This window comes from Gymnogyps californianus, chromosome 1 (assembly GCF_018139145.2).
Source record: "Gymnogyps californianus isolate 813 chromosome 1, ASM1813914v2, whole genome shotgun sequence".
Classification (NCBI taxonomy): Eukaryota; Metazoa; Chordata; class Aves; order Accipitriformes; family Cathartidae; genus Gymnogyps; species Gymnogyps californianus.
In genome coordinates, this window is record NC_059471.1 from 27,545,218 (window position 1) to 27,572,058 (window position 26,841).

At 41.6% G+C, this 26,841-nt stretch overlaps 1 protein-coding gene across 1 annotated transcript in view; it reads right to left on the reverse strand.

The window, feature by feature from the left end:
• The window catches only part of TRPC4 (transient receptor potential cation channel subfamily C member 4), a 159,242-nt gene that overhangs the window by 95,278 nt on the left and 37,123 nt on the right, over nt 1-26,841 (reverse strand). The window contains exon 2 of the mRNA XM_050915459.1: nt 3,184-3,588. Within this exon, the coding sequence (XP_050771416.1) occupies nt 3,184-3,561 (378 nt within the window). The 5' untranslated portion in view covers nt 3,562-3,588. The remainder of the gene's footprint in view (nt 1-3,183; nt 3,589-26,841) is intronic.

Consider the following 26,841-nt stretch of genomic DNA (forward strand, 5'->3'; position numbering starts at 1 on the left):
CACACATATGACACCCATAGAAGCTTAATGGTTATTGGGGTCCCTAGTGCAAAAAACAGCATGTGCTTGTAAATAATTTATTTGTTTAAAGACCATTTTTTGCAAGCACTGGCTTGCAAGCAATATTTGCATTTGCAACGGGCAAGCCTAGCCTTGTACAGACACAAAAGGAGATGTCTCTGTTCAAATGATTCATGATTATTCTTCATGCTTTACGGTAACGGGAAGACCCTCAGCAAGTGCAACCAGGGAAACCAAGGAAAAGAAGGAGAAGTGGCACTCTTCATACCAGCCAGCAGTGGAGTCTAGCACTGAAACAACGCGCTTAAGCTCCAGCCCAGAGAGCTAACCTCTAGTTTGGAGCAAAGCAGTTTGTGGCTAATTAAACACTGTAGCATGCACCCAAAAGGTAAGCCTATCTTTCGTCTGCTATAGCATGAAGCTCACCTAAAACAAGTTTTACTATTTGTATTCAATCGTTTCCATTACAGTGGAAACATACCAAACAGTGTGGCACATACCCAAAAGTAGTCCTGAAAGTCTAAAGAACAGCCTGAAATTTAGGCACCTAGTGTAAGATAAATTTGTAGACTCTCTCTCTAGCTAGTCCAAAAAGTGGTTTATGCCATCTTAAGACAAGTAATTGAGAAAGACAGCATGAGTTGCTCTCCAGGGATCTCCATATTTCTCCATTGGTAAGGGAAGCCCAGGCAGCCAGATCAGAGATGAGACACAGCTTTGGATGGGTACCATGAAGTGAGATGAACTCTGCTCTGCAAATGGCAACTTCCACTATAGAGGCTGGAGAATGGAGACACAGGTGGTTTAATTGGCTTGGCACAGGGCCATGCACTGATCCTTCCAGGTCCTGGTACATTGCATTGAGAAATGCCCATACATTGTATTCTCATCTGCACTATCGGTTGAGAAATAATGAAATGAGACAAACATAAAGAGAATCTAGCTTTCTTCCCTTTCTCTGACATAAATCTGTTGTCATTATAAAGGAGTTCTGCTTTCACTGTCTAGAAGAGAAGGCAGACACACACATTTGTACAAAGACCTACTATCTTTCTTTCTTTCCATAACAAAAAAGCGTAGAATTCATGTTATCTTATCAGCAAAAATCATACTCTTTACCTATTATCTGCAATTCTATCCATAGCAAGTACATTATACTGTAATTAAAGTATATTGTATGCATTATCTGTGAAAGGGCTGTAATTTCAATATACTATTCATTGAAATACATTAATACAGTACGTATAATACATAAAAATTGAAATAAATGAAAATATAATACAATATTATAACTATTTTTAAGGTTTTTCTTCCTAAAAGAGTCCTAGGAATATCAGAATTTATGGGCTATGTTATCCTGTCTCCACTAGTTTCTTAAAATGAGAAGGACATGCAAGAGACTAGCTACCTCCTAGAGACGTCTCAAGGCAGTGCAAGGGGGAGCAGAGTAGGTACCACATTTATCATGAATGAGACTGTTTGTAATGATTTTTTCCTTTGAGAGAAGACAGGGAGAAAGAGAGAGGAGTTTGTACCTTTTTAGCTGTACTTGATAGGATGGACGACTACTGGAGAGGGGGCTGAAGTTCTGATCAATTGGGTCATGTCTCCCAGTGTTGCCTTGCTGAGTTGGGAGATGGTGACCTCCACATGGAGGCGTTGAAACCTTCATTGACTTTAAAAGGAGTTTCATAATTAATTCAAATGGACCACACCTCACCACTACCATTCTCTTTGGAATGATTTACATCTTTGAATGACTAAGGATTTCCCACTAATATCTGCAGGAATAATGTTACCATGTCAGAGGTCTCACAAGCAAGCCCTAACTGTTTTATCAGCTTCTACATTTTCCTGAGTGAGTTTATAATGGATGCAAAGCTCTGCCTTGAAGAAGTTTGACTTTTCTTCCTGCATGGTCTTCCAAGAAGGGGGTTTTGTGCATGATCAGTTAAATGCGAGCCCAATTCTGGCTTTATATAGAAGGCAGTTAACAATTCACTCAGCTGTAAGTGGAAAACCTTGTTATTCAGGCTGGGGGTAAGAACTATGCAGGATGTTTTTCCCTTTCTTATTGGAAGCTAGATCTCATGTGACTTAACTACATTAAACTGATAAGCCTTGTGGACCTGTGCAGATTTGATTGAATAACAGAGATGACCGTGACAGGCTTGAGAAGTGGGCACCATATGAACCTCATGAAGTTCAACAAGGCCAAGTGCCAGGTCCTGCACCTGGGTTGGGGCAACCCCCAATACCAATACAGACTGGGGGATGAAGGAATTGAGTGTAGCCCTGCTAAGAAGGACTTGAAGATAATGGTGGATGAAAAATTGGACATAAGCTGGCAATGTGCGTTTGCAGCCCAGAAAGCCAACCATATCCTGGGCTGCACAACAAGAAGCATGGCCAGCAGGTTGAGGGAGGTGATTCCCCTCCTCTACTCTGCTCTTGTGAGACCCCACCTGGGCTTCTGTGTCCAGCTCTGGGGTCCCTAGCACAAGAAAGACAGGAACTTGTTGAAGCGGGTCCAGAGGAGGGCCACGAAAATGGTCAGAGGGCTGGAACACCTCTCCTATGAGGAAAGGCTGAGAGAGTTGGGGTTGCTCAGCCTGGAGAAGACAAGGCTCTGGGGAGACCTTATGGAGGCCTCTCATTATATAGAGGGGCCTTATGAGAAAGACAGAGAGAGACTTTTAACCAAGGCCTGTAGTGATAGGACAAGGGGCAACAGTTCTAAACTGGAAGAGGGTAGCTTTAGATTGGAAATAAGGAAGGCATTTTTTACAATGAAGGCGGTGAGGCACTGGAACAGGTTGCCCAGAGAAGTTGTGGATGCCCCATCCCTAGAAGTGTTCAAGGCCAGGGTGGATGGGGCTTTGTGCAACCTGCTCTAGTGGAAGTTGTCCCTGCCCGTGGCAGGGGGATTGGGCTAGACTATCTTTAAAGGTCCCTTCTGACTCAAACCATTCTATGATTCTGTGATGTCTCGACACAAATGAATACAATGCATACAGCATCAAAGTCTTTGATTTTCTGCTTTTAAATACTTGTGTGCAAGGATGATAGTTGGTTTTGTTTTTCTTTTTGCTTACGCCCTTCGCACAATTCTTCTCTTTTCATTACAGCAGACTACAAACCTAGAGAAAATCCTGCACATACCTGTTTCTCCCCACTGGGCTTCTTGTGGTTTAACAGCAGCTCCACGGCACCAACTACCTCCTTTCGTATGGCATGCAACAGAGCATCTCCCACATATACATTAAAACTTAAGAGCAGCTCAATGAGCTCAAGGTTCTCATTTTCAATTGCAATAAGGAGTGCAGTTCTTCCCAGGGGATCAATGCAATTAATATTGATCTTGAAATAAATTTCTGCTTCCTCCAAAGCTTTCTTTACACTGGCATAATCTCCTTTCTCCACGGCGTTCAGATAGGCTTTCTCTGAGTGAGACAGTTCAGATTCTGCCCGTACAATACGAAGAGGGATACGATCTCTGTAGGGAGCATTGACACTTCTTTTGTAGTAGAACTGGGCCATATTTTATGCCATTCTAATACTTTGTCTCTGCAATATGAAAAGAAAGATTAAATCAATAATATATTTTGGGGCTACAGTGCACCAAATTAATATTTGCAATATATAAGTATTTAAAACTCATACTAAAAAGTGATGTTGAAACAAGTACAAATGATCTCTATCAACAGAACTTGTAAGATCACCAGCAAAACATGGAAACCAAAACATATAACCAAGTTGTTGCAACTTACCAAGTCAAAGCATATCTGTCAGCATACCATTCGCTTGCATATATTCCTTAAACCTGTGGCAAGCATGAGGTGATATGATACAATGTAGTTTGCAACCAATGTGTAGCTCCGCTTCATCCTTAATTTCTTCATTAATTTCCACTACCTCATGTTTCCCACAGTTTAAGTGTATGTTCATACACAGTTGCTGCTGCTCAGTAGACTACAGGGCACTTACACCTTTTAAGCTTGATTGTGGTAGTGATAATGTCACTTAGAGATTGGTTCAGTTGCCCATGTAAGGTACCTACGCCTCTTTGAGATGCCCTAGTTATCTCATCTGCACTCCAGCATGGCTTGGGTCTTTCACAAGGCCTGTGCACATTTGGTACCTCCATGCAAATGTCTCTGATATACCCTACACAACCCAGGCGTCACTCGATGCTTGTGTGTGGACAACTAAATACAACCCTTCTTACCTGTTTCTTCAGTTTGGGCAGAAAGAACATGTTAGAGTAGGAACAGTTATTAGCATTTACATCTTTCTCGCGCTGCTGAAATACCCTGACTTATCTGTGGCAGGCACAGATTGCACAGTTCAGTGGTGAGCTTTCCCACTAAGATTTTGATTCAATATCTCATACCCTATTAGAAAAACATTCTTATAAAATGCTTTTCCAACCAGCACTTACTAACGTATAAATTAGAATTCAGAGCCTAAAAGGAAAAACAAAATCCGTATGAGAGAAGTTCCCAAGGAATGGTAGATAATAATCATGGTTTTGATTCTGAACTATTCAGTTCTAAACTAGAATTAATACCGAAACACTGCAACTATAAACCAACTTTAAAGTCTTACATATAATAAAGTATTTAATGCCTCTGCTTTTACTCTGTATACTTTGTGCAAGGACTTTGCAAAAATAATTCCTTCTAACAGGATGATTTTCTCCTGGCTCTCTCTTCTACCTGAAAAAAAAAACCAAAACCCCCAACAGAGGGAAGAGGGAAGAGAAAAATTTGACTTCAAAGAACAAGGTACACAAAAAATATTTCCTTCTGCAGTTCAATTAGAGGTTGAACAGTTTATTAGTCAAAGAACTGTAGTTTCTTGTCATTTTCCCAGCTGACAATGCAAGTTGCAGTAATCTTTAAATGTCCCTTCCGACCCAAACCACTCCATGGTTCTATGTTGTCTTCATGATTCTCTTTATCAGTATTTGCAAATATCCTATTCATCACCAAGCTAGCTGTAGAAATGATAGAAAAAATAATAACAAAAATACTGAATAATGTTGTATACATTATTATAAGAAATATTCAATGAGTTTCATGCCATTAGTCTGACCACGTTATATACTATATACTTTAAGATACACTTTAAGAACTCAAGGGAAGGTTTCGAAAATACAATACTAAATCTACTAAACATTGCATCTTGACATTGGTAAAATTTTTAGCTATAAGCTAAGTTATTATAACACATAAAATATAATGGATCTATTGACCCCTAGAGTCAAGCCATTTGCAATGACAGGAAACCAGGCAGAATGCTTTAGTGCTTTTCCAACAGCATGAGATGTGTCCAAATGGGGCACAGAGCCAACCTCCTATGGAAGATTCACCTCACTTAATTTCAGGAGCACAGTTGATTTATTTAAATATTGACATTTATGATCATATTTTTGCATTGCCTAGAGTATCTCACCCCATCTTCCACTGTTTCTACAGAAGGGCACAGGTTTATTTGGCGGGTCCCATGTCACACCTGCCAGCCCTGAGCCAATGCAAGCCCTGTGCTGATGTCCTGGGCATCTCAAATGTCCCAAACACCCAGATTCTGCTTTAGCAACTGACTCCTGCCCTCAGTGTTTGCAGTTGAGAGTAAGGCACTTCTTGAGTGTAATTTGTCTGGCTCGTTTTAGACAGCTACATTAGGATGAGAAAAGTCATACCCTTTTATTAACACGGTTAAAAACTAATTTGGTTTTAATTTCCCTTTCAAGGTCCTCCTCAGCTTGATTTATGGCTACTCTCACATTATTGTACTTTGTGACCTGTAAACCTAGCTTACTGTATTGATCAGTACTTTCTCCCTTGTTTGTAGGCTCCCAGTTACTCCTAATTTCCTTTCTAAACTGAAGACTCAGTCTAGGTTTAGAATCCTTTTCCATACATTTTTTAAAAATCTTTTTGGAAGCAAAAGTTGCAATTACATTTTGTGCTAAAAAAAGTCTAAGACACATTTGCATTAACCTTTATTCCAAATTAAATTTGGGGTAGATTTTAGATGAAAGTAAGCAAACCAGTGTCAGAGAGCATATTGAGGTTCAGAAAGCTTATATTTTCATATACACTGGTTATTATAAATAGTGAATAGGCTCAGCAATAGAGCCAGTTTTTCAGCAGTTCTTTCATTTATCAGAAAATTTCCACAGACCTGGAATAGCCAGTAGTTTAGAGCCCAGAACAGTCGCTTGAAAAGAGGGGGAATCTTAGTTAAATCTTTTCTCAGGAGGGTCTGGTAATTACTGAGTTATTGGATTTTCCAGCATCTCCCGCTCTCTCAGAAATCCAGCATCAAAAGAAAAAAAAAACCAAACTATGATACTTGAAGACAAGATATTGACTAAGATAGTCAGCTATCATTGGCCTACAGCAGCTGTACCCACCAAAGCGCACACACACACACTACATAAATATATATTTATATATTTATATATTTATATATATATATATATATATATATATATAGTGCTTCCTGCCCTCTGCAGATGTCAGGGAAATATCATCAGCACCTGAGCAGGAGAAATATATAAAAGAAGAAAACCATGATACTTTGACAGCAAATTGATTCTTATGAGAAAAGATTTCTTTCTTAACAGGCAGTTTCATTTACACCTGCTACAGACCACTATTTCAGATGATATGGGACTGTATTTTTCATATGCTTTTTTTCAGAGAGGAATGGCAACATTCTGTCTTCTTTGCAAACCTTTAACATTTCCACTCTATTTATCATTATTTGAGAATTCGATATTTCTTAAGAAAAGCTGATATTATTAATTCTCCCGATGCTAAAATAAATCATTGGAAATTGTCTTCTGCTGCTATATCATGTGTATATATACATGCATATTATAACCACAGGTACACAGAAGTTTCCCCATCAAAGGTAAAGCTGAAAAAAATGCCATCAGAATTCCCTGGCTTTTATTCAACCTCTGTTTTTGCCTTATTTTCTTTCCCTACATATATGATCATATCCTCACTATCTTTCCAGGGGACCCTGACTTGCATTTCCCTTGCATGCTGTCACCTACCCCAAAACACTGTCGTAGCCGGGTGCAACGGAGAGAGAGGAGTATCAGAGTGACCCACCAGCAGGCACCAAGGGCCTCTGTGACAAGCCACTTCTATTGCCAGCCACAGTAACTGTGCTTACGTACAGTAACCCTTTCAGAGGCAGGAAAAGACACTCAATGACCACACATCTCCTTCAGCAGATGGGCGGCTGGATAGACACAGATGTGCTCCATAGTATCCACATGTGCAACTTCGGAAATCCTCATTGATGCTGTCCTTCTAAAGATACTTCATTTCCATCACTGATCACTAAGTTTGACTTACTATAGCATTATTATACTATATAGCTGCTTCTATGATGTCATCAAAAGTACACTTCTGATTTTGCTCATGAGTTTGCTTTTCAGACTGTTTGTGTGAAAAAAAAGTGAAACTTCATAAGAAGTAACTATGGAAGCACCCTGCTCAGGAAACCAGAACATTTATGACAAGTGAATAACATGCTCATTTCTCTGTGATCTTCTGAAACTATTTTATACGCACTTTTCATGGCAAAGGGAAGTTTCTGACATTTGTTATATTCATGAAAGTATGAAATTTTCTTTCTAAAATAGATCTGTGACATACCAGCTTTAATCTGACACAGAATCCTAGTTGATACACAGTAAAAATGATGTTCAAAGGGAATTTTTGAAAGCAAGACTGTAGCTCTGATAAATCCCAGTCCAAAAGAAGCATGAAGTTCCCTCACTTTCAGTCACCAGGACAGACTGTTTCATTTGAACAAGAACAAAAGAAATGCAGATAAACCTTCAATTTCTAAACCCAGCATCAGTCCAGATACTGGTGTATAACCAAATGTCTGCACAAGTAGCTTAAACTTGCCTCTAGCACTGAGGTCAACTGAATAGGCTGTGCCCATACTGTTAAAATTCTCTTGGTCCCAAAATAGGACAGCTGAATGAGAACTGTCTACTGGGAATAATTTGGGGTCCATACTAATTCCTAAACTGTGCCTGGAAATCGCATAGGAAGATGTTAATTGGCTTGAGCCAACACCACTCCAGGGACCGTTCTAACAACTTCAGCTGCGCGTGATGGAGTTCCACTGCCCATGCGTGCCTTCTAGCACTTTATTTTACAATTTCTATAGCTGGCAATAGAGTATATGGGGTCTTCACCTGAAAGTCATTTTTCATTGTTAGAACTATGATCAGCTTCAGACTTGAAAGCTAACAATAGCAAAAGTAGCAATTTGGACTTCAACACTGAGTCATGCATGAAGGAGATAAACTGAATAGTGCAATATGGTGCACATTCCCTATGAGGCTATTGATTAATTTGGAATAGAGCTAAACCTCTTGTTTGTGCTCTGGTTTAAAGTACCCTATAATCCAAGTTGCAGTAAAGCAAAGAACATGACATAGTACACAGCTGCCAGTGGATGATGGGAGGCAGGCTGTCATGTAGTCTGCTTGTATGTGTTCTGGCTTCACAGTCAGCAAGACAGGTCGTCAGCTGGAAAGAACAACTTTCAGGGGCCAAGACACAATGGATATATGACAGATTAAATTATACCAGTGTCTTACATTAGCAGCTTAAGAGACTGAGTCCCAGGAGAGTGCAAATGCTGACACTGAATGTGATAAACCTTTAATGCGGTGACACAGATTACTTGCTTAGATGTTTTTTGTCAATTTTAAGACAGGATGCAATTTCATAGCAAGTTTTTGGGTTTAAAGCATAGTGCTTCATATATAGTGTAAGGATATCCTGTAAATTCACTTAGGCTACACCGAATGGGAGGAAACTTTCATCTTCTAGGGCTGACATCACATCAGATCTTAGCTGAGAATGACAGGTTCTTCTTGTAACAGTGACCTTTAAGGTCAGGAATGGTATCAGCCTGAGGTTTGAGAAATATCAAAAGATCAATTTTAGGAGACTATGGAAAAAACATTGTTGAGAGACATTAGAAATTATTAACAGATCATATAGGGGTAGGATGATTTGGGGTCAGGCATGCAGTACTGCAAATCTGCATACTTGTTAAAATCAGAGGTATTCAAAACTTGCTTCTTCAAATACAGCTAACACTGAGCAGAATTTCACTTACCTTATGGGTGAAAATTCAGATAGCTCCCCACATGAAAAAAAATGAGCACCACAAGCTCACAGAAGTATCATTAGATGATAATAGCTCTCTAGTACATAGTAAATTAGTTCATCTTCCCAGTTTTATTTAAACTAGAAAGAGGCACTCTTTGAAAAAACCAATATGCATGGTTACCTCTTGCTGATGGGTAGCAGTATGCAAATATCCTTGGGAAAATGCAGAAATGACCCTGAAGCCTGAACTATTTGTTCTTGCTCAGATGGGAATACTGAAGTGTTTAAGCCTGCTACCAGAGCAAAGGAGAGAAAGACTGCTTTCCACTGACTGACATGAACTTGTTCTTTGAGATGATGGAGCATGAACGACGTCAGCCCAGCCTACACGCAGCAGGCAGCCAGTTTGGGGTGGGAAGGACAGACAAGGCAATAACACAGATAATGATCTTAATGAGTGACTGCACCATCCAGTTGAGCTGACCTCCCTGTCTCCTTGGCTGGTGTTATTCTCTGGGGTAAATTCAAGGAGCTCTCCAAAATAATTTTCAAGAGAAAGTACTTCAGTGTCATCTGGCTACACAGAAGGCCTTCTTCCAGCATTGCCAACAGTAGCGCTGACCTTATGCTCTGTGGATGTGATCCTGCAGTATTCATACAGCACAGCAACATTTCTCAGGAGATGTGGGGAATGGGCTGTCCCCTGCTCACGGAGAGGGTGGGCGGTCTTTCTCCAAATGAGGAAAGTACGGGAGAAGAAACAAGTACACAATTTCTGCAGAGAAATCAAACTATGGTTGGGCAGAAAGGGTCTGACTGTACAAGTTCACTTGAGGAGGAAAGGGGAGGGGAGGCAGAGTAGCTTGGGAAATACAGGACAGGAGCATTACTTGTGGGAGTTACGCTACAAGTGGCAGTGACTTTTCTACGCTTCAGGATATGTTTACATGCAGATCCACACGTCTTCCCGTGCTTCACGTGATGAAGTTCCAGGCAGCATGCAGTTCGGCCAGAAAAGGGAGGTTTTGGGCAGACTGCCCAAATACCTTTAGTAAAGACTTGCCAATAAAAACACTCCAATGTGGGTCCATTTTCAGATGTACAAGCTAAGCCACCCCGAGGATAAGTTAAAACACTTCCTAGTGTTTAGGGCCAATAGAGAGCCAGCTGTGAAGAGATCTGTGTACAAACATACACGCTCACGTAAACATTTCAGTACTGGCTGCTGCCCTCAGAGCGGTATGTGTATTTTGTGGGGAGCCTCAAAAGAGACTGAACTAAAATAAAACAAAAACTGGCACGAAATAAAGACTAGTTAGGGGGAACTGTTCAGTCTTTGGAATTTATTGGCCTATTTCCACCCAGATCCTTAACGGTTCTGCCCTCACACTGCTTATTCAGAGACACATCACTCAGTGCATTTTAATATATTTTACTAAAAGACTTCATAAAAAAATAAAATCAGGAAAACTTATTATCTAAGCTCAGCTACCAATAATAACACACTAATTCAAGTAAAAAGAATTACAACGATGAAGCAAATCAAAATCTAATTGATATTAAAGCAAACCAATTAGACTCAATAGTAGACAACGTAGCACAATCTAATTAGTTAGATAACACAAAATGTAGTTACACAAGTCTAGAAAAGATGATTACCCATTGGCTATAAACCCCAACAAAATTATTTGATTGAAATCAATCAAATATAGAATTTTGTTAGTTAACTAGCTTAACACCAAAACCTAATTACTATCTGGACCAAAGCCTGACAAAAATGATAATTTTTTTCTCAAGAAATTCTATTCTTACGTGATGACTAACCCCTTCCTGCCCTTGTAGCAATAAAGACTTCAAAGAATAAAATAGAAAACCAGAAGTCTGACAACTCCTATTTACCTGAAGTCATAAAATGACAGCTTCATGTCACTCAGGACCTTTAAATGCATAGCACAGAACATGCCCTAATGAATAGCTTGATGAGGTATTATATAAGGCTGCTTAAATCCAGGGGAACATTTCTTTCCAGGAATTTGCCTGCATGGCCAAATTGTCATTTATGCATATGCCCAAATCACAATTCAGGATTAAAGTCTCCTGCTAAATGAGAACAGGAGTGAAAAATATAAATAGTAACAATAAGAGACTTCTCATTGCTAGGAAGTGGTGAAACCAGAAAGTTATAATGTGGATTCCCTGGCTTACAAAGGCATGTCTATTATAGTGCTCTATAGAACCCTGACCTAGCAGTAATTATGTGAGCTTGGTAATAGCTGAAATACTTTGAGCATCCTTCAGGAAGTTTGTGTTTTCTTCCTTGTGTGGGAAAAGGTCAGAAGGACGTACATCACCATATTACAACACAAAAACTTTAAAAACAGATCACCTGAAAATCTTAACAACAAATCTAGGTCCTCAACACTCACTTATGAGCTGCTTTCTGAAGTATTATGTAAAGTCTTTTCTCCTAAATAAGGACTCCTCTCCCGAACATATAATTATTCCAGCATGTTATTCACAGGAAAAATATATTTGACAGAGATGAAAATAGGAAATAATTGATATAGAAAACTTTCACTGTGGAAAATGCATCTTGTCATGATTTCCAACTGGCAGAGGATTAATTCTGCACTCTTTTAGGCAAGGTTTTCACTCATCTAGTTTAAAAAGTAATCATTCAGATTTATCTCTGGAACTAGGGAGTAACCAACATTATCTTGAAGCATCTGTGTTATGTTTCCTGCACCTAGAGCCAGAGGGGAGAGTTCATCTAAACACAAACTAGCCTAACTCAGAGCTGCAACCAATTCTCAGTTTGGGAATACTTGCTTGGCAAGACAATCAAATAAAAGCTGAAGAGAACAGGGAGTGCTATTAAAATTTCAGCAAAATGAAACTTGGTTACGAGGAACTCTTTGAAACTTTATTTTAGCTATCAAGAAGCTCAGATGTTATGAGAGATTCACAGATTTAAGAATTACTACAAATACCTCATCTGAACTCTGTCATAAGGCAGGTCAAGAGAAAATCAGCATTGCTTCCTGGTCCTGAGAAGCCAGAACCAGAAGAAGCTTCCTGGGTCACCAAACCCAGCCTCTTTATCACGGGCAGCTCTCTCAGACAATCTTTCCTTGAACAGATCAGGCTCCCTCTTAGAAGTAGTCGGGATCCCCTTGCTTGACCCACCTTCCCCTCTGCTGCATCTGTGACTGGTGGTGGACAGAGCCTCATTTCTTTGACAAGATACTTTCCTCAATCCTAAATTAGGTTCAGCTGTTGAGGACTGCTGACAGGATTATCCTTCCTCCAGAATATTTGGAGAAAAAGCTGTCCTTCCTTTAGACTTCATTAGTGCCAGGCTGCACAAACCTGGGTCCTTTACAGCTCCAGCCCATTGCTCGCACATTGATGCCACTTGAAATGCCCCAGCAGCTGCCCTCAAAGGGCACGGGTCCCCTCCAGCTCCTGTGTCACACCCTAAACCCCTGGTACCCTCAGGCATTCAACTGGTAATAGGTGTCTACAAGTGGGCAGTTGAATTGAATCTTCAGTCTCCTTCCATGTTTGCACTATTTCTTTGCCATATCACTTCTTCCGAGTGACCTGAAGTGTACATGTTACTCCAAGATACACTTCCCTGCCTTCTCGTATAATGATTTCAATGCTTCTCTATCTCACGCTTAGATATTTTGCTTAAGTTCTAGACCTACAATCGCCTTGTTCAAGGCTGTATCATAATCATCACCTTCAATCTGCTGATAACCCATGTTCTTTTCCTCCTCAGCTGTTTTCAGTCAATAAGCTTCCAGTGCAAGGAAAAAAACCCCTTTTTTTTATTATTCTATAAATGCTTAATCTTGTTATTTGCAGTGCTAGATAGATTAAACTAACCTTTTGTACTTTGCTTCCTGCAATAGTGAAATAACTGGTCTCAAGGGCAAAACAAAAGAAACCTCATGATGCGTGTACTTAATTCTGCAATGATGCATATATGTAAGAATTATTTTCTTCCAGCTTTGCAGCAATCAGCTTCTTCCCCAATGGTTGAGTTGTAGTCAGTTTTCTCTTTACTTACATGTATCACATAGGTCTCTGCCTCTGTTAGTAAGTCTTTGACTCTGTGACCTCTCGTAGTTATGAATGTCAAATGTTCCCTGTGAACTGCATGAACTTTATTCTTGAAAACTTTGTTCTAAATATACCCGCCACCGTTTTATTTTATCGGGTAAGATAGGTGAAACATAAATATGAGCCATTATTTTGTTCTTTCTTTCTTTTATTTTATTTCATTTCATTTTATTTATCAGATTTGCCAGTGAGGCAAAACAGAGGCCATCATCAAGTGGCTAAAAAGAGAAGTTTACAGTGTTTACTGTTTTTTTCAAGTCAATAAAATTACATCCATCTCATACTAGTGAATGTAAGGGGTAAATACTGCAGATATTAACCACATTCAGTGGTGCTGTACCTAGATTCAACCTACCTAAATTTAGACAGCTTGCTAAGGTTTCTAAGTTGGAATGTATTTATCTTGGACTCCTTCTAGAGTTAGTGGAGAAAGAGAAGGAAAGTCCTGCTGCAAGCAATTCAGTCAAATCTCCATTTCTTTCTTTTGACTGGCATAGGTGGGTATGAATCTAGGCCTGACCATCTGCATTTGAAGAAGTTTCTGAACCAAAGATGTTCAGAAAGTTCATTTTGAAAAGAAAAAATTGCAAACAAGAAATTGCATTTGGTTAAAACCAAAGGAAGACAAATGTACAAAGGAAGACATGCCCCTACCTTGATTAGGAATATCTCCTGATATGTGGGATATGCAGGTTCCTGTCGCTATTGTAAATCAGATACAGCAATAACCTAACTGCAGGCTATGGGCCAATCTTGTTTTGGAAAGATTTCCGTTTGCAGGAAAGCTATTTCTTACTGTAATTCCCTTCTAAGTATGAATACACATAGCAGCAGGTGATGGACTGCACCATGAGTTGTGGCACATGTGCCCTTTCAGATACTGTGCTAAACCAACATACCAAACCATTGGCGACCACTAGAAATCTCATTAAATGTCCTGTAAGATGAAAGAAACTTACCCATGTTCAAGGGATATATATGTACAATCCACTATACCCGGTAAGGGAAGTAATACCTACTTTTCCTTGAAATTAGTTTTCTAAGAGGTGAAATTGACTCTAAGCTACATAAAGAAGATGACCTTCAAATACATATGAGCAAGCTATTACAACTAATCATCATTATGCAGCTGTATCCTACATTCTCCGCAGTCCCCTGCCTGCTAAAGTTGCACAGTTACATATTGAGTGTATGAATTTCTTTCAAACTCAGTTGCTAGTGATGGAGTTTCCATTTGCAAATTTTTTTTTCTTCTAAACATGAGAGTTTAATATATGAAGCTGAGCACAATCCACATAAACCAGAGGTAAAACGAGCTATTAGCAACACTGCTATATACTTCTACTAAGTAATCTTCATGCTCTGTCTTGAAAGTAATTAGTTTCTTGACTCCATGCATCTACTAGGATATCATCGCAAAATACTTTTTTAAATCCTAATTTTCAGTCTAAAATTACTCATAGACAATTCATACTCATTTTTTCTCATTCTAGCACCTGCTTATAGAATAACTTTTCGAACTCCCCAACATATATCTTCATGATGCATTTGTAGAAAACAATAATATCTCAGGCTCTTTGACTGGGTTTCTGAGTAACTCTGGGATTCATCTTAAATGCAGGATTAAAGTTATCTTTGGCAGAAATAGATAGACTACCTGCATTGTCATTTTCCCTTTAAGAAGGAATTCAGCTTTCTTTCTGACCTCAGGGAACAGGAAGAAATTGAAATAATGCTATTTTGATACTGAATTTCTGAAATAAACTTATTCCTGTGAGCAAGGAATAAAGTAATATTACTAATATGAATGAGAACAGTTTGGTGTAGCTACAAAAAACAATGAGTTTGTAAAGACAATGTATGTTTAGATACTATCTAATAGCCACAGCATTTTATATTTCACCTTCTCACCTATTAAATTGCTATGTTAATATGAGATCAGGTCAATGTTTTGAATAATCAGCACATTGTTCCAAAGCATCATGGTTCTAAACATTCAAATAAGCACCTTTTAACATGATTTTTAAAAAATAACATCAGGTTCCATCCAAGTCGGTGCAGGCTCTCAGAAAATTGTATTTTATAAAATCAGAACATATCTCGAAGTGTTTACACTTAGATTTTGGAACACAGGAGATCAACACCAAATAAATTGGTTTCAGGTTCCAAGTAAGTGCAAGACACAAGACAAAGACCCAGGCCAAGATGAATTTTAGTTGCCAGGAAAACTTGTTAGAGTAAAGGAGACAGGCAAAAGAAGAAAGAAAATTGTCTATGAAGTAGGTAAGAGTGGACATATCAGGACCTCATGAAAGAAAAACAAGATTCCAGGGTAGATATATAGGGAGAACAGCAGGGCACAAAAGAAACTGCTAAGAAAATGCTGAAAAACTAACAATGACTGTTAGAAATTCCACATGCAGGAGGTGCATTAACTAAATAAGGAACAGATTATTCTGGCCTGACAGTAATATCTTCCCTGAAAGCACAGCTAGCACATTTCATTATAGCAACATGCCCTCCAGCCATTGCTTCCCTACAACTGAACTGGTGTCCTTGGCAGGGTTCTCCATCGGTCCCTGCTGGGCTGTGCTGCCCCACATGACACACATCACGACCATGCCAGCCACAGCCAGCTATGCTGAACACTGCACACCGCTGAACTGGGTTAGTGCCCTGATGTTCTGGCCAATACCAGTGGTTTCTATTCAAGGAAATCTAAAATTATGTAATGACATTCTTTCCATTGAGAGCTACAGCTCCAGACATGCAATAGCCCTTAACAAATAATCAGGAACTGTTAACGTAACATCATCCACCACAAAAACAGTTGATACTGTTTTACCATTAACAAGAGGGAAAATGAAATTGCCATTGGTACGTGCTCTGCTTGAGTGCTTACTCAACTCTGGTTGAGTGAGGAAATGCTGGAAGAGGTTTTAATGTCGTTTGCAGTCACCATTCTCATGGTAAAAATGAGCAACTTTGTTTTTCAGAGGCCGAACTGTTTCTAGACTAATCACACTCGGTTGCTTAGATAGTGAGACAAGTGGGACTAATTCAAGGGTAGTATAATTTAGACATCGCCTTTGCAGAGTAGTTCCACTGCTCATTGCACAGTGGCATGTCAGGAAGAACTTAATCAAACTAATTGTCTGAAAACATAAGGTCAACCTCAAGGTAGAAAAACCAGCTGGTAATAAAACTCTCTTCTTCTCAGAAACAATTACTTGGTTTGACTGAACGAGGGTATCTTGATCCTGTATATTGTGGAGATCAGTAAGAGTAAAAAATGTTCATCATTTTTAGCAGTGGCTTAGCAACTCACAGGACTGGGCCAGAAGAGAAACTGTAACAAAACAACAACAACAACAAAAAATGGGCAGTGGATCAAGCAACAGAATGTGTCCATCTGAATATGGTAAATCACACAGAACTGAGAATCACACCTAGTGGCAGGGGACCCTAAAAGTATACTCATACTCATTTCTGAAAAGCAACCAACTGTTTGGATGAGAGCTGTGTCAAAGTACTGCATATATTTGACAATCATTTACTGGCAAGTTCTAGGCGTTTTGCTTCAGGCAATCTCATGTCCTTAGACTACTTCTTTTTGGAGGATAAAACTGTGGGTGGGACTCAGTTCAGGGTTAAGACACCTACGCTAAACGTCTAAATGTAGACATCGACATTTGAGGTAAGTCCCTAAACTCCCTCTGTTGTCAGTGGATACCCAGGATGGGATTAGATTTTCTAATCAGAGAGTCTAATGACCTTTAAGATATCCTACGTGTCCGAGACATCCCTGGGGACTGGCCAAAAAGAGTATACCCTTCTTTGTCCACAGGTAGAAGGCAAGCAGGATGTCATCTCAGATGTCAATAGACACCTACCTTTAGGCAACTTTATCACAGCTTTAGTCAGCAGAATTAGCAGTCAGCAGAATTAGCAGCACTTGCAAAGTCATTCAACTCGCCTCAGGTATCTACATGCCAGTCAGCTGCAACACTTTCTAGGCTATGCTCTCACCTAGCATACTTATGGACACCTGCATGTAGACTCTGTGTGGGTCTGAAGGCAAATCCCACATGCTGAGCAGAATTCAGTCGCCTGAATATTGGTGTGTAGGGGCATCAGATGATACATTAGGGTATCAGAGATGTCCACAGGGAACTAATAGTTATGACACAAACCCAGTGGAAGACCCATGCCCTTCTGGAGTGACATGGCAAGGCATGTTCTGCCCCACACACATCTAGAGCATGGCTCTGCCCAAGAACCAGTGATGCTGGTAAGCCATCCTGTGTCTCAGATCAGCAGTGCAAGCTCCAGCTCACAGACTCCCTGTGGCTGCCCACAGTCACCTCTAATTAATGGTAGCTGGACATAAAAGGTCAGTAGGGAAAGAAGAGTCAGTTCACCTGAACTGGGTCAGGTGAAAGTCATGACAGACAGGAAACTGGCTGCCTCTACAGCAAGTATCCTCTGCCAGGTTACTCATTAGGAAAAGCGAAGGAGCACACTGAGTTTAGATATCTGCTGGGGAAGGAGGAATGCACACAATGTGCAGCAAGGCAGCTGCAACACCAGGGGTGTTACTGTCAAATTACTCCCTGGCTGTGCAGTCTATAAAAAGCCACACACTGGGTCAGAGGCATGGAAAGGAGCATGTCTCTTCTCCCCATGGTGTCAGAAGGTCAGCAAAAACAGACTTCAAAGATGCTGGCAACATACTGGGGTGGATGGGAGATGCCTGTGCAGTTGCATCTCATTGCATGATCTAGAGTTTGCCATGCACTTGTTGCTACCAAGAGTGAAGTCAGGAATGTCTCCCATTAAATCCATATCTGATGAGAAAACGAAGAGATAATACTTTAGCAGTCATCACTTGGCACATATGAGGCTGTTGCAGGCGCTGCTCCACTTTTGGGGCAATTAAAGTTTTGCCTTGACACAAAGTGCTAGCAGGCAACCAGGTGTCATCATCCCACAGTTTGGTACCCTGTTACTCCACATTTGAGCAGACGTCAGAGCCCTTCTGGGCTGCCATCTGGTTATTTTTGATCTATGATATCTGGCTTACTATTTGCCCCACTAGAGATATATACTGCTAGGATTAAATCAGAGGCGCCAAGATTTCCCAATAATTTTCATAGATACATGATTATCACATCACATTAGAAAGGCAAAACTGCACAGAATATCAATGATGAATACATATGCAAGTATTTCAACACTAGGAGAGAAAGTTTCACAGTCCAACACACTTCACTACTCAAAATGCTTTCCAGATATTTAGCTGATATTTTACTTTGCTAACTTTCACCCCATTACTTCTAATTATACCCACACTGACCTACTTAAGTAAATTTTACTAACAGCCTGCTTATTGACAACTATTCATCCAAGTTGTTTTCATCTATGACATCTATGAACTAGAAAGATTTGGGGTATACCGGCTATATGTTTGCCTTTTTCTAGAGGACAACAGGCAAAGCTTTCTAGTGCATTCACAACTTGTTGCTGTCACGTTTTCAGGGGTGACAGCATAAGTCGACTTCAGTATCATGTGCCACCTCTGAAGCAAGAGTCTTCATCCTTACCTTTACCTTGACACTTCTTCAATCAACTTTTCATTTCATCCACACCTCTCCTCCAAAAAAAAAACCCAAACCAGACTAAACCAAAAATAGCAAGTGTAAAGGAAAACAAGCCAGCCTTCTTGAGAAAACTGTTAGCAGCCTGTGTGCCAAACCTCAGTTTGTGTCAGGTGAAGGTAGAAGTGAAGAATGGAATTGGCTGGTGACCAGCTCTACTTCTACTCTACAAGTCCAATCTGATTTGATGAAAGCAGCTGAGTGACTGCTAAAATAGCTAAACACTGCAACCTTGTTTTTAACTGTGCAAAGCAAGCCTGATCAAGAGCAACCACCAAAGAGGAAGCAGGAGCAGGTGTACCTGTGCCTACCATGACAAGAGCCCCGCTCTCTCGGCTATATGCAGAAAACCACCTGCTACTGCAGATCTGCGTGTGACAGAACCAAGGCGTAAGGCAGGCATCAGTTTGCTTATTGAGGCTTGCTCTGGGCTCCTTAAAAGCATCTGCAAGCCTTCAGTGGGTCACGACAGTGCACTAGAGCTTGAGCATTATTTTTTATTGCTGTGATGCCTCAAGGAATTGACACTCTAAGACTGCATCTACCTCAGCAAATAACACAGTGCAATAGAAGCAGACCTCTAGAGTGACACAAAAATTGCTGAGAGCCCTGTACTTCAGGAGATTTACCTCAGATGAGCTCTATCCTGGTCCTGCAAGCTGAGGGCTAGCAGCTGGAGTGTGGCAGGCACGCTCCTGGAGTGCATGCTCTGGCTTTCGGTCCTGTGGAGGAATCTAGTCCACATGCTCCAGGTTGCTCTGCAGTGCCAAACAAAGTGTGGTGGGAGAAGGAAAATCAGGACATTCACTTAGAGGATCCTCTGCTGATATGATACCAGACTAATGTAGATGCAGCTACAATAACTGAATCTATTGTTTTCAGAGTTGAAACTCTAGCGCTGACATAAATTGCTCTGATCACTAAATACCTAAGAAAGTTCCCCCTGGCTCATTGGTACTTGAGAGTATTGCAGTTATTTTCACGAGTTCTGATGGCTGGTACATGGAGTTGGTTATTCTTTTAAGAAGCACTTGGCTTGACCAAGGGAAGGGTTCAATTACCTATATGACATCATGATCTTTAGTGCACGAATAGGTTCTTACTCTATGTGTTGAAACGCTTAAATCCTTCAGGATGGGGTCTCAAAGTGACAGCATTTAAAAAAGATATAGCCAAGGAGAGCACATACACAGAATGCCACGCAGGAAGGGCACTGTCACCCTACCAGCTCAAAAGGTGAGTTCAATTGGTGGCCATCACCCTCCCAGAAAGAGCTTAGCTATGGTATCCACCTGGCAGAAAGCTATGTCCTCACCAGAACTGATGGGGCAACCCAGACAGAGCTCCCACGAAAGCATGCAGCCATCCAGGTCTCAGGCTGCAGCACATGCCAGAGCCTTTCACTAGTAACTGATGGCAGTAGCAAGAACGTCTGTGTGAGGTGTGACTAAGTGGATGATCTGCTCAGCTTGGTGGCAGAGCTACAAGAGGAAGTAGAAAGGTTAAGAGCATCAGGGAGTCTGAGAAAGAGGTAGACTGGTGGAACGACGCTCTGCCCTCCCTGATACAGAAACAAGAACAGCCACCAGAAAAAAAGCAAGATCAAGGGGATCCTGTATCCTCCCTCCGCCAAGCAGAAGGCAGTAACTTAAAGGAAAGGAGTGAATGGAGGCAAGTCTACGCTTGGGATGGCAGGTGAACCCCCTCCTTGCCTACCTCACCTTCCCAGGTGCCTCTATACCACAGGTATGAGGCTTTGGATTTGGAAGGTCATCCACAACTGATGATGTGGATGATGGTCCATCTACACCAGAGGTGTTGCCAAGGACAGAAAGGCCTACCCCCCATATCACAACCACCTCCATGAGGAAGATGGGTTACAGTTGTAGCTGACTCCCTTCTGAGGGGAACAGAGAGTCCAATATGCTGGACAGACCCTCCTCTTAGGGAAGTCTGCTGCCTCCCTGGGACTCAGGTTAAGGACATCACTAGGAAACTTCCTAGCCTGGTACGGTCCTCGGACTATTACCAGTTATTGCTCTTCCACATGGGTGGCGATGAAGCCACAACAAGTAGTCCAAGGGCAATCAAAAGAGATTTCAGGGCCTTGGGACAGTTGGTAAGGGAATCTGGAGCACAGGTTATTTTTTCCTCTATTCTTCCAGTTGCAGGCAGCAACACTGGAAGAAACAGACAGACCCAGTCTATTAATACATGGCTCCGTGGCTGGTGTCACCGCCAGAATTTGGGGGTTTTCAGTAACGGGATGGCCTACATGGCGCCAGGCCTGCTGGCGTCGAATGGGATTTGCCTTTCTCAAAGGGGGAAGAGGGTCTTTGCTCACGAGCTAGTGGGTCTCATTGACATAATTTTAAACTAGACTTGATGGGGGAGGAGGGATAATATCAGGCTTGCCTGTGACAAGCTGTGGGATGATGTGCCAAGGTTAGAGGAATGGGGTTCTAACAAGGGCCCTCAGCCTGTTGCTCTGAGACATGCTGGCTACACTGGAGCACACTCGGACGTCTTACGGAGATGAGCCAGGGGCTCCTGAGGTAATAGGAGCCAACAGGGAAACACCAGTGAAATCCCTCAAAGGAATTAAAAGGTGTTTCTCTAAGAAGGTGACACAGCTGACAGCCCAGCTGAAGTGCCTCTACACCAATGCACGCAACATGAGCAACAAACAGGCGGAGTTGGAAGAAACCGTGCTGCTAGAAAGCTATGACCTAGTTGCCATTACTGAAACTTGGTGGGACAAATTCCATGACTGGAGTGCAGCTATCGATAGCTACAAGCTGTTCAGAAGGGACAGGTGAGGAAGGAGGGGCGGAGGGGTTGCCCTCTATGTCAAGAAATGGATAGAGTGTGAAGAGCCGTCTCTGAAGAACAGCCACGAGCAGATTGAAAGCTTATGGGTAAGAATGAGAGACCGAGGCAACAAAGGGAACCTTGTGGTCAGTGTTTACTACAGGCCGCCCAATCAAGGGGAGCCTATTGACAAAGCCTTCTTACTCCAGCTACAGGAGGCACTGCGCTCACAGGCTTTTGTCCCACTGGGGGACTTCAACCACCCCAACATCTGCTGGAAAAGTAGCACAGAGAGCTGTAGGCAATCCAGGAGACTCCTGGAATGCATTGAGGATAACTTCTTAGGCCAGGTAACAGACAGCCCTACCAGAGGGGATGCATTACTGGACCTGTTGGTCACCAGTGCAAGTGAGCTGATCAGTGATGTCAAGATTGGAGGCAGCCTGGGCTGCAGTGATCATGCACTGGTGGAGTTCACAGTCCTGAGGGATATGGGTCAGGCAAAGAGTAAAGTTGGGACCCTGAATTTTAGGAAAGCAAACTTCCAGCTGTTCAAGGAGTTAGTCAATGGGACCGCCTGGGAAACTGCCCTCAGGGACAAGGGAGCAGAACAGAGCTGGCAGATCTTTAAGGATGCTTTCCATAGAGCGCAAGAGCTCTTGATCCCCAGCTGGAAGAAATTAGGAAAGGAAGGCAAGAGACCAGCATGGATGAGTTGAGACCTGCTGGTCAAACTAAAGGGCAAGAAGGAAATGCACAGGCAGCGGAAGTAGGGACAGGTATCCTGGCAAGAGTATAGGGACGCTGTCTGGTTGTGTAGGGATGGGGTCAGGAAAGCCAAGGCGTGGCTGGAGCTGAACTTGGCAAGGGACGCAAAGAATAGTAAGAAAGGCTTCTACAGGTATGTCAGCCAGAAAAGAAAGGTCAAAGAAAGCGTACCCCCCCCGATGAACATGACAGGCAAACTGGTAACAACAGACGAGGAGAAGGCTGAGGTACTCAACAACTTTTTTGCCTCAGTCTTCACTGGCAACCTCTCTTCCCACACCTCTCAAGTGGATGGACCTCAAGGCAGGGACTGGGGGAGCAAAGTCCCTCCCACTGTAAAGAGAAGATCAGGTTCAAGACCACCTGAGGAACCTGAACATACATAAGTCTATGGGACCCGATGAGATGCATCCCAGAGTACTGAAGGAATTGGCTGATGTAGTTGCCAAGCCATTCTCCATGATATTTGAAAAGTCATGGCAGTCAGGTGAAGTCCCCGGTGACTGGAAAAAGGGAAACATTGCACTCATTTTTAAAAGGGTAGAAAGGACGACCCTGGGAACTACCGACCTGTCAGCCTCACCTCTGTGCCTGGGAAGATCATGGAACAGATCCTCCTCGTAGCTATGTTAAGGCACATGGAGGACAGGGAGGTGATTTGAGACAGCTAGCATGGCTTCACCAAGGGCAAGTCTTGCCTGACTAACCTAGTGGCCTTCTACTACGGAGTGACTACACCAGTGGACAAGGGAAGAGCTACTAATGTCATCTATCTGAACTTCGGTAAAGCCTTTGACATGGTCCCCCACAACTTCCTTCTCTCTAAATTGGAGAGATATGGATTTGATGGATGGACTATTAGGTGGATAAGGAATTGGCTGGATGGTTGCATCCAGACGGTAGTGGTCAACAACTCAATGTGCGGATGGAGATCAGTGATGAGTGGTGTCCCTCAGGGGTCCATATTGGGACCAGTACTGTTTAATGTCTTCATCAATAACACAGACAGTGGGATCAAGTGCACCCTCAGCAAATTTGGAGAGGACACCAAGCTGAGTGGTGTGGTTGACACGCCTGAGGGATGGGATGCCATTCAGAGGGATCTGGACAAGCTCAGGCAGTGGGCCCATGTGAACCTCATGAGGTTCAACAAGGCCAAGTGCAAGGTCCTGCACCTGGGTCGGGGCAACCCCCAGTATCAATACAGGCTGGGGGATGAAGGGGTTGAGAGCAGCCCTGCAGAGAAGGGCTTGGGGATCCTGGTAGATGAAAAGCTGGACGTGAGTTGGCAATGTGCACTTGCAGCCCAGAAAGCCAACCATATCCTGGGCTGCATCAAAAGAAGCGTGACCAGCAGGTCGAGGGAGGTGATTCTGCCCCTCTGCTCCACTCTGGTGAGACCCCACCTGGAGTACTGCATCCAGCTCTGGAGTACTCAGCACAGGAAAGACATGGACCTGTTGGAGTGGGTCCAGAGGAGGGTCACAAAAATGATCGGAGGGCTGGAACACCCCTCTTATGAGGAAAGGCTGAGAGAGTTGGGGTTGTTCAGCCTGGAAAAGAGAAGGCTCTGGGGAGACCTTATTGCGGCCTTTCAATACTTGAAGGGGGCTCATAGGAAAGATGAGGACAGACTTTTTATAGGGGCTGTTGCGATAGGGCAAGGGGTAATGGTTTTAAACTAAAAGAAGGCCGATTCAGACTAGATATAAGGAAGAAATTTTTTACTATGAGGGTGGTGAAACACTGGAACAGGTTGCCCAGAGACGTGGTAGATGCCCCATCCCTGGAAACATTCAAGGTCAGATTGAACAAGGCTCTGAGCAACCTGATCTAGTTGAAGAAGTCCCTGCTCATTGCAGGGGGGTTGGAGTAGATGACCTTCAAAGGTCCCTTCCAATCCAAACCATTCTATGATTCTGTGATTCTATGATTCTATGATTCTATGATTTAAACCCCATTTCTTTGTGGGATGATAGTTGTCCCCCCCGCCCTTCACAGACCTAGAGGAAATTATTCCTCTTCAGGTAAGACTCACAGTCTTTTTCTTGAAGGTAAGACATTATAATCTGTTTTTCAGGAAAATGAGCTGGGATCACTGCTTTCCAACCAGAAAGACATGTGATTCTTGGTTTTCACAAAATGGTTCAGTGTTCAGAGCACTGGGCCAAATCTTGAAAGAAGCAATCTGAGATGGTTTATACCCATATCTCCTAATCACAATGTGGTTCTGAAGGATCGTATTTTTCAGTATTCCTTCTGAATTTTGCCACTGAAGAAGAGATTCAAAATTGACTTGAGTAGGGAGAAGGGATGAGAGCGTGATGCCAAAGATCAGTGCTTATAGCACTTGGCTGGAAGAGTCAGTGTTCAGTTCTGCATTCAGGACTGGCTAGTACTAGAGGGTCAGGAGATAAAACAGAAACCTTCAGGGAGGAGAGGATTTCAAGGCATGCCTTTTACCAAGCACGATGTTAGAATTACAGCAGGACTGTAATCAGAATATGTTCAAATTTATGACATGGTCTACAAATAGAGAAACTGAACTGAAAATTATAAAGTAATTTTTGCCCTATAAACTCTTTGGTTATAACTGGCCATAGCAAAATGTTGCTCTGCCAGTGTGTAATCTTGATTCTGAACATGCATTGAAAAGAATTTGGATTTATGCTTTGTATGCATCCTACAGTACAGATCAAGTAAGCAGAATATAATCGTTAAACAAGGAAAAGTCATTCTATTTTGGATGGCACTACAGACCTTTAAAATTATAATTCTTAAACTCTATCCACGATTTGTACTGACCTCCAGAACAAGTCAAAAATAATTTGCTTCTAACTACTTCTATTTTTTTTTTCTTCTCGATTGAAAACAAACCTCTGCAGCTGTTTTTTTTAATTTTGTAAAATGGCTATATATAATGGACCAACATGGGCAGAATACTACAAAAGATTCATTGGCTTTTTTAACTATTCTTCAGAAATTCTGCAAATCAACCTCGGTAGTGAAATATTGCTTCAGATGGTAAGACAAGGCAAAACTATTTTATGCTTAAAAATATCTCCAGAAAAGTCTCCTAGGAACAATAATTGAAGGATTTCCAATTGCTTATGTTCATTCGCAGGTCAGAACCAACTTTGTCATCTAGAAAACCATAAGAGTTGATGAATTAATTACCATGTGGCCTTTTTAGAAGAAAATCTGCTTAGTTGTTACTGCTATGTTGAGTCTGAATAAAGACGCTTTGTATATTCTTTTTCTTAAGATAATGTTCTCCACACACCACCTACAAATGCCTAAATGAAGCTACATTGTATTGTGATACTATTTCTGATTATTACTAAAAGAAATCTAAAAAAAGCTCCTCACATGAGAGAGCTTTGTTCTTTTTTAATGTTTGCTGCAGTAGACATGGCAGTATTCTAAATTACAGGGATCATATGGATCAAATACATCTTCAGCATGGATGTTTCCTCTGAAAATACACTCATATGACTTGCATCTTCCACTTGCATAGTTTGCAAAATGCAGCTGGAGGATGGAGACAGAGATGTCAAGCAGTCTGGCAGGTTGCCAGGTAAAGGGGATGTGAGATGTTTCCTGCTGCTTAAACAACCTTTAAAGTGGATCCAGTTATGACTTTTTTAATAGCTGGACATTTGTAAAATAATGAAAGTCCAAGGACTATTCCATCAAACTTGCAATATAGCGTTAAAGGGAAAAGGCTGTCATCTTGCATCAAGTTAATGCACTACAAATAATTACCACTCCTGTAAGACCATCACCCTCCATCTCAAACAGATCAGTTGCCAAGTGCAAAATTCTAAGCTTTTGTCAGCCACTGGTGAATATTTCTAACTCCTCCACCCCGAGCTTGTAAATGAAGAAAAAATGTAGCTAACATAAGATGTTCTGAACTACACCTTCCACAGTGGTCTAGTCGACAAATAAAAAATACCTCATTACTTATATAAATACATAATTTGTCTTATTGGAATACCTAGAAGCTAATACCTGAAATGTAAAGGCATCATGGCAGTTATTGCAAAAGTTACTTTGGAATGTAATAGATGATGTATGAAAAAGGAAACAGGGCTATAAATGCCCAGTATCACATAGTATGCCAGAAACATACTTGGAAAAAAGAACTGAGAGTTTTCTGTACTTTTCCTGATCCCTGGCCATTAATTCACACTGCAAGTGTACCCAGGGCTGCGCAGTTTAGAGTATAACAAACTATTTCACCCTCAGTGAGAGGATGCAGGCAAAGAAAATCATCTAATCGTGACAAG